The sequence below is a fragment of the Mandrillus leucophaeus genome, unplaced genomic scaffold, assembly GCF_000951045.1.
Source record: "Mandrillus leucophaeus isolate KB7577 unplaced genomic scaffold, Mleu.le_1.0 Scaffold623, whole genome shotgun sequence".
Taxonomy (NCBI): domain Eukaryota; kingdom Metazoa; phylum Chordata; class Mammalia; order Primates; family Cercopithecidae; genus Mandrillus; species Mandrillus leucophaeus.
Genome location: NW_012106731.1, coordinates 1919337 through 1927799, shown reverse-complemented (window position 1 = coordinate 1927799; position 8463 = coordinate 1919337). Strand labels below are relative to the sequence as shown.

General features: G+C 39.0%; 1 protein-coding gene across 1 annotated transcript in view; it reads left to right on the top strand.

Annotated features, from left to right (window-relative positions):
- FOXB1 (forkhead box B1) overlaps window positions 1-243 on the top strand; it is a 5958-nt gene extending 5715 nt beyond the window's left edge. The window contains exon 4 of the mRNA XM_012000282.1: window positions 1-243. This exon is cut by the window's left edge and continues 1 nt beyond it. Coding sequence (XP_011855672.1) covers window positions 1-177 — 177 coding nt within the window. The 3' untranslated portion in view covers window positions 178-243.
- The last annotated feature ends 8220 nt before the right edge of the window (window positions 244-8463 follow it).

The following is an 8463-nucleotide window of genomic DNA, read 5'->3' as shown; positions in this document are numbered from 1 at the left end:
GCCGCCGTGCCCGCGCTCCCTGCGCTGCCAGCGCCCATCCCCACCTTGCTCTCGAACTCGCCGCCCTCGCTCAGCCCAACGTCCTCACAAACAGCCACCAGCCAAAGCAGCCCCGCCACCCCCAGCGAAACGCTCACCAGCCCGGCCTCCGCCTTGCACTCGGTGGCTGTGCACTGACCCGCAGGAGCCGACCCCCCTCTAGTTCTCCTCCCCACCACCTCACTCGCCTTCCCTGGCTCCCAGCCCTGCCCGCCGCAACCTGGAACCGCCACCCTAACTTATCCCTTTCGCCTTCGGCCAACCCGTCTTGCCCCAAGAGAACTTTGTTTTGGATCCAGGAGACAAAACACAAACTTGCAGATGGGCCGGGAGGCGCGTAGGAGTTGTCCTAGTCCCCACGTCAGGGAAGGCCGGGGCCACCTGAGCCGAGCCATCCCCTCCCTGAGGCCCCGAAACCCCCTCCCATTTGACTGGCGGGGGAAATCCTGTCACCCTCTCTTCGCCGAGAAAAGCGCGTCTTCCCTCCGCCCAGATCGGCGAAGCCCCGAACTCTGCGCAGTTTCGAGACTAGAGAAACTGCCTCAGATGTTTCCAGGAACAGATCCCCCCCACACCCCCTCCCCGCGAGGGCTGCAACCGCGCAGGGGAGGGCCGGATCTCTTTACGTCTTGGAAATCTGCAGCAAAAAGGAGCCACTAATCTTCCTACCCCACTCGCCTCCGCCCATCCGGCAGGGGCTGGGCAGACCACAACTTCCCGGGGTTGCGGCCCTGCCTCCTGGGCTTCTGCGGAGATTTTGTTGTTGTTGTTTGGGGTTTTGTTTCCTTCCAGAGGCTCCAGGCGCTGGGAGTTAGGAAAGAGGCTGCCAAGCTGAGAAGGCGACGCTTGTCCTCACACAGCAAAACAAAACTAAAAGTAACCTTGTATTGTTTACAAAGCGCCCAGTAATATGTAAACAATGAACTTGAATCTGCCTTGCTAGGCGGACGAATGGGCAAAGCCCACATTATAAGTACCTGTTGTAATGTGAATGTTTACTCTTCATTTCTGGCCAGGTTTAGGGGAGGGAAGTGGGGATGGGAAAGTTAATTGGGATGTTAACTTTCCGATTACTTAGAGACCTTTTTAGCTATTTATTTTATTGTTGGAAAAAAAGAAAGAAAGAAAGAAAATGAAATAAGCCCAAACCAAGAAAGCATCAAGGGCAACCCGGGAAGAACTTAGATAAGCTGACTGATAACATGAAGGGATGTCACCGGATAGCTCTCCCACGGACAAGTCTTTCTGTTTGCTACCAGAACTTTTCCAAGAAGCTAAAGGGCTGCAAAGAGATGTAAATACTTGTGAATAGGAATGATTATACACTGTGTAAAATGCACTTTTGTTTGTCGTATTCCTTTAGACTCTTAGATAATTGGCTGGAAAACGAACTGTTGTTCTGGTGTGACCTGCTTAAGTTAAAAAAAAAAAGTTGTAGTGTCATCAGAGCTGTAAAATTTTTACCTATCATTTTTCCCTCCCTGTACAGAATTAGCATGGCATTTTAAATATTGATGTTCTTGTTCCCAGCATGCCTGTTTTAAAACAAAGGATTAAAAAAAAAGGGGGGGGGTGTCTACATTAAATTATGACCTAGTCCAAATAATATTTTCTCATTAAAATATGTAAATTCAAGTTTTAGTTTTGTGTGTTTTTGAAGAGTTGCTACAAATAATAATTTTGCAAAAGATGGATGTAATGCTCCCCTAAGCATGCTTTCTGCAATACACCGAGTAATTTGCCTTTTTCATATCATATTGTGAAAACAGCCAAACCTTTTATGCACTTGCAGATTGTGGGAGAAATTATTCAGACAGAATTTTGAAGGTATTTGTGTATAGGGAAAAAGGAAACAGACTATTTCTATTACAGATCAGGTGCACAGGTGCAGTGTTGAAAGAAAACCTGTTTTTGAAACAATAAGTACTTTATATGTATTTTGTCTATATTAAAATATACATTTTATGAAATATAGCACTTATAACGCTTATGTAGAAATCAGGTAGAAAATATGGAGACTTAAAAAGTAAAAACAGACTTGCTTACTCAATGCTTATATTCTGATGCATCTTATTTAGTGTGAGTATTCAGTTCCTTGCTCCTTTAAATTATTGCAGTTGTTAAAATTTTTTAAATAGAAATTACCTAAAGGTTCACCTTCATGTCAAGATACCTGTTCACTTTGAACTGAACAGATTTCTTTCACTCCTTCCTCTGAGAAAATAATGCTTGATGCACTTATTTTAAAGATATGAATGAATTTACTTCAAACGCCTGACTTGAAGTATTTGCTTTTCTTCATATTTTTGCAGAGAATTAACATTTGCCAAGAATTTATGGCTCAAGGCTAAATGACACTTTATTGAAAGGGTCACAATATTTCTGGAATGAGATGTGTATTCACCTAATGAACTTACAAGGCAAAGAGAAACTTAAATGGTGATTAACACTTTACTGTGTAAAATGATTAAACAAGAGACCCTTGTGCAACACAGAGAAACCCACATAGAAACCACAATCACTGTACTTCATAGGAGGATCCTTAGCACCTGCAACCGTTATATATTTAGAGGACTACCTGAGAAACAACTTAGGATTAATGCAAAAGGTAATTAATCCTGTTCCAACCATTTTTTAAAAAGAAGGATCCCACACACAGCCAAAAAAAAAAAAGGTGGAAAATAAATGAATCATTGGACTGATTAAAATGCATGAAGCTACTAAAGCTCGTCAAACAGGGGACAACTAAACTCATTCATCAAGCCCAATTCACAATTATATCAACAAGATCAGCTAAAGAAAGCCTGGAAAACTTAACCACCCCGGGCTAGGAAACTCTTAAAAACTTTGTTCTCAACAAGAAATCATATACTTTAAAAAAAAAAATTAAATATGTTTTCAGTTGCCTGCAAAAGAAAATTAAGGCCATCTCTGGAATACGCTAATCTCATCGAATTTGGTAACACTGAATTCAAGCTGGGGATGAAGGAAGTATAAAGGCCTAACATGGGCCTCAAACAGTTTATAAATCTTCAGCTTAGATAAATGTTCCTCTTATAACAGGCACTAGAATTCAGAGATAAGTGATGTGTACATACACACACTTAATACCTAGAGGTAAATAAGATACAGATCTATTTCTGATTTTTAGCAAAGGAGAGATTTCAACTCAGTATTTGAAAATGCTCTTTTCAGCTGGTAAGTTCGTCATGGTGTATTGCAAAGAATGAAATAACTTGGGCATTGTGAGCCCTCCTTTCACAAATGCAGGCATCTTTTCTCAGACAAAGTTGAATGAGTAAAGTAAAAAAAAAAAATCCATTGATGATATTTTGACCTTGATCAGAAATCCAAAGGCAGTCCAAACACACATGCCTCCACGCCACTCCATCCCTGCCTCACCCGCCCAGCTTTGAGACTTATGCCCTGTTTAGCTGAAGTGCCCCACAAATAAGGAAGTTTATAACTATGATACCTTCAATGGCTCTCTTTGTCATGTTAAATCTTTTCACCTGGCTCAAGTCCAAAGTCAATACACACAGCTTTAAAATAAAACTGGAAGAGACAACGCCATGGAGTGGGAAGGTGTCTGTGTGGGGTTTGTCCTCAGAACTGAGATAAGTGATAATATTTTCTATTTTGTAAATTCAAGCAGTATTGATTTCTTAGTTTCGGATTTTGTATTTGAAAACTTGGCTATTCTGTTACTTTTGGTTTTTTACATGATTCTGCATTTGACTGAGTTTTTAAACAGGATTCTCTGTGATTTGAGGAAGCGCTGACACAATGAATGAATTTCATGCACTTTCTCAAGAGAGAAGCTACAGAAATTCTCACTGTTTCTATTATCTGATTTGGGAGTTTTGAAAAACCTGAGTGAGAAGTGGCACTAGTAAATGATCATCAAAATGGCCTAAATACTATAGCAGTGAGTTTAATTCCTTTAAAGAGATGAGAACATTGAGGGTCTTGCAAGCATAAATATGGCCAGGTGCTCAAGAAGGATGAGGTGGGAAGTAGGAGGGAGGAAGAGTCCAAGCCGGTGCTGCAGACAGTAAGATTTACATTCGTTTATGCAAGACTAGGGGCACTGGGGGATTGCAGAGTGTAGGGGTGAGGAGTGGGTTTATACTTTTACAAATGAAAATTCCCTTTGTAAAAGGTATTCAACTAAGAAACAGAAAGGATCAGGATCTATTCTTAAATTCTTAATATAAATGTCAATTAATTTTTTTCTCCTAAAAGCCACATATGCACAGAGACACCCAAACAAAAACAAAACAAAAACCACCCAACCCACCGGCTGTGAAGCCTCAAAGGGGATGCATTTGTTTCGTTTAAACTAACAACAAATTATCTAATTAATATGTTTCAATTACAGCATGAAAGGCACAGCCCCTGGACCGCCCGCCGTGGAGGCACAATAGCCCCAGAGCCCACTCTAGGAATTTACAATAACTTCACATCTGTTTCTTTATTTTCCACTTTTTGAGTCTAAAACTCCTCTCAAGATTACTTCAAACCACGGCCTCAGTTATGAAATATGTCCCAGTGTTAAAGGGGGATGAAACTTTGCCCACGGATGCTTCATTTGCAAGCAAAAAAAGGTGAAAGCCCATTGAAGAGCATTAAACAAATATATTAGAATTCTGTCACTTTATGCAATTGAGTAGATCAAATGAAGGGTCCCGGCCACTTCATTCACTCTCATTCACTCGAATAGAAAATGCAAAGAATAGCAATCCGAGACTGGGCCACCGATGTAGATTTAGCTCCTTTTTACTGGGAGACAAAAAGGCTGAATTTTCACAAACACATTGCTGACTCGGGGACTAGGAAACCGGCACTGGAACCCCTTTGGAATTTAAATTCATTTTATCTTCCTCTCTCTTTGGGGGAATCTGTTTGCACTACAGTGCAAGATGCAGCAGGCATCCTCTGGCTTCTGAAAAAATGGGGGAGGGGAAGAAAGTGAGTGGGGGCAGGCAATGTGGGACTTGGGATTCTCAAGGAACTCTTGGTGATCAACAGTCAGGTCTGAGATAATAAGTTTAATTTAAACATATCTTTTTTATATATACTTTATGTTCTAGGTAGACAAATCTTTACCTATGTCAATATAAACATCATTATATCATACACATTTCTAAATCTACCTCTTTGCTAGGCTTGGATCGCATAAACCGCTTGTTTTCAAAAACCAGAATCACATCCGGGTCATCAAATTTTCTTCTTTCAACTAATATATCTGGTCTTTGGTGTCATAACAGGCTAGATAGCTGAGCTTGCAACCTCACCTGTTCTATCTCTCTTAGTCTCTTCTCTTCTCTTATCTCTCTTGCACATGCATGCGCGCGCACACACACACACACACACACACTACTTTCTGCTAGCTACCCTATCTGAGCACTGTGATAGTTAAACAGGTTATGTTAAAATCAGGAGAGAGGATACCCTTTGGTTAGAATTTCCAAGTCAGAATTCTCTTACATTTTCATTTTTCATGCCCGGAGTGGGGAAAATAAGCCACATGTATCAGGGTAATTGAGATAATCTTGCTCAATTTTGGGATACTTTTATCTTTTGCCTTCAATGCTTGATGTTTTTGTTTTGGTAAACTTTGTAGACTTTTATTGGCCAACATTGTAGAAAGGTTACAGTGACTATTAGAGGTATTTCTAGAGACAGTGTAAGAAAAACTAAAGTAGACTTATCAGCTTTCAAGATGTGATTGCAGAGGAATAAACCAATTTTTCTCAAACTTGAAATCAAAATGAGATCTGATCTAAAGGAGAATATATTTGGAGGGTTTTCTATTGTGTTTTTAAATTTTGTCTGGTATTATTTCCAGGTACCTTTAACATTTTTCAGTTAGCTTTAAGAATTATAAGATCATATTCGACGCTATTCTTCATTTAATTCTTGGGATTGTGCCTGGAGCTGGGAATAGGACTTTGAAGGGGAAGTAGCTCAGACCTCCAGATATATTTATAAAAAAAAAAAATGTTGAAAACATAGTTGGTTGCATATAGCCATAGGCTATCAAACTCACTGGAACTAATAAACTAATCAGAGATTAACTATGAAAAATTGTCGTTGGCTAACTAAAATCTTCCCTGGAAGATTGTCCTTCTAGAACATCTTCAAGAATATTTGGACAAAGCGTTCTTTGGGGGCAGCCTCCTTTTGCCTGTGTCTGCAAATAACTGATGTCAAATCAGTTGCAGTCTTTTGAAGGAACAAACTCTTGGAGCATTAATTAGAGCAGATTAAGCTCAGAGATAAAACACATTCTTTACGTATCTGTTGTTTGCAGACATTGTGATTCTAATTCATGCTTTGCAGCCTGTATATTTTTATTTACTCAGTTAATTTCTCTCCATGAGCGTTCCCTGTTAACTGGGTTTACTAAGTATACAGTACCGCAAGAGTTGTTGGTTAGCAGAAATAATTGTTTTCAAACTCTGCTTTTGCTACAGATTTCTCTCTTCTTCATGAAATACAACATATTGGTAATTCCAGCACGTGATAGCATATAGAGACAGCAAAGGATTTTAATTTTGTGCCACTTAGAAGAAGCTTAGTATTTATTAAGTAATATCTAGAGTGTTTTGCATTAATTAGAGCAGCTCCTTGGAGAGACATTACAGCCAAGAATGGTTTCACATAACAGGAAAACTCTGAGCATCTGAACTTCCCTACTAAACCTGCTACAGTAAAACCAGAGCTGCAAAGGTCTGGCTTGCTTGGAAATATCAACACATATTTTATTTATTTACATATGTTTGATAGACTGAAAGTCTGTGTATAACAATAAAGTGATCATTGACAAGTTCCACACCACTCTGGGTGCCAGGTGAGCTACAAAAAAAAAAAAAAAAGGCTGAAATAATGGTTCATCTCAAGATTCTTAGCTTGATTTCATATTGGAGAAAAACCCTCCACATTCAATGTATTCTTCAGACTGAACCAAGTATTTCTATGACTGCCTAGAAGATGAAAAGTTGGGTTTCCATTCTTGTGTTGTGTGTTGGTAAACAGGGGAAGGGCAGGGGAGAATAAGGGAGAACAGGCAAGGATAACATCTTCTATCAGATTAGTCCAGATTATGTTTAACACAGTGGTTCCTGTGCCTAACACAGAACAATGGATGACTGAATGATTGAGCATTCTGAAAATAGTCCTATTGGTTTAGCTTAGGTAAGAACACTATGCTTTTGCTCCAGGTGTCAGTAATTAAGAGTGTTGACTGAGATTACGTTTCTGCTGTGATATTAAGTTTGTAAAATTAAAACATGTGAAATGCATTTAAGTTTACTTGTGGATGTTATTGGCTTCAGTAAAAGAGAACCCCTCACATAAAACAAGAAAATGAAAATGATTAACTTTGACATAGAAATATAAACAGCAATTTGATTAATTATAGTGCTAATTATTCTTTGCTGTGTAGCCAAACATTATCCAATTCTTAAAATGACAGGTGCTGAATAAATCATGTAAAATAATTACTTGGAATTTCACTGCAATGAGAAATGGTGCAGTTTAGAGAGAGGTTTATATTGATTTCTAAACATGTAATAGGTTCTATTCTATTTCATTTAGAAATTTAGTTGGTACTGTAAAAATACTTTGTTATAGGAATATTTTATATATTTTGCATATGCATATTTTAAATCATTCATTTCTTCTTTCAATATTTTCCATAGTTATTTCTGTATAATACATTTTTGTATCCTGCTTTTCTCCAGCATACCACAGACATTTTCCCATCTAACTATACACTTTGCATAACCATTGATTTTAAAGGTTGTATAGTATGCCACTGAGTGAATTCCTTCTGTTTGGGCATTTAGAATGCTTTTAGGTTTTGTTTGTTTATTTTTGCTAATACAAAGAATGTTGCAGTGAACATATTTTATACCTAACTAAATGCTAGTTCCAATTATATAAAATAAATTAGCTTTTGGCATACTGAATTCCTTAGCAGCTTCCTGCAAATTCAATAATGTAATTTAACTTTTGCTCTTATATTTCCATTGCTATTTACCCTGCACCCAGGAACCCAGAGCAATATCGGCTTGACTTAGAATCATGAAAGCACTGAATGTTAGTGTTAGAAAGGTCCTGAGAGATTCCAGGTAAACCAATATCTTTATTTTACTTACTTGTGAATCCCTCTGATGCATTATCTTATCTGCAGCCCAATGACTTAACAATACCAGAATCAGGTTCTAAAAATAAAGAAGAAAACTTCAGTCCTACCACAGATGCCAGACAAATGCAACTAACAATAAAAAATTATGCAGGAGGCCGGGCGCGGTGGCTCACACCTGTAATCCCAGCACTTTGGGAGGCTGAGGCGGGTGGATCACCTGAGGTCGGGAGTTCAAGACCAGCCTGACCAACATGGAGAAACCCCGTCTC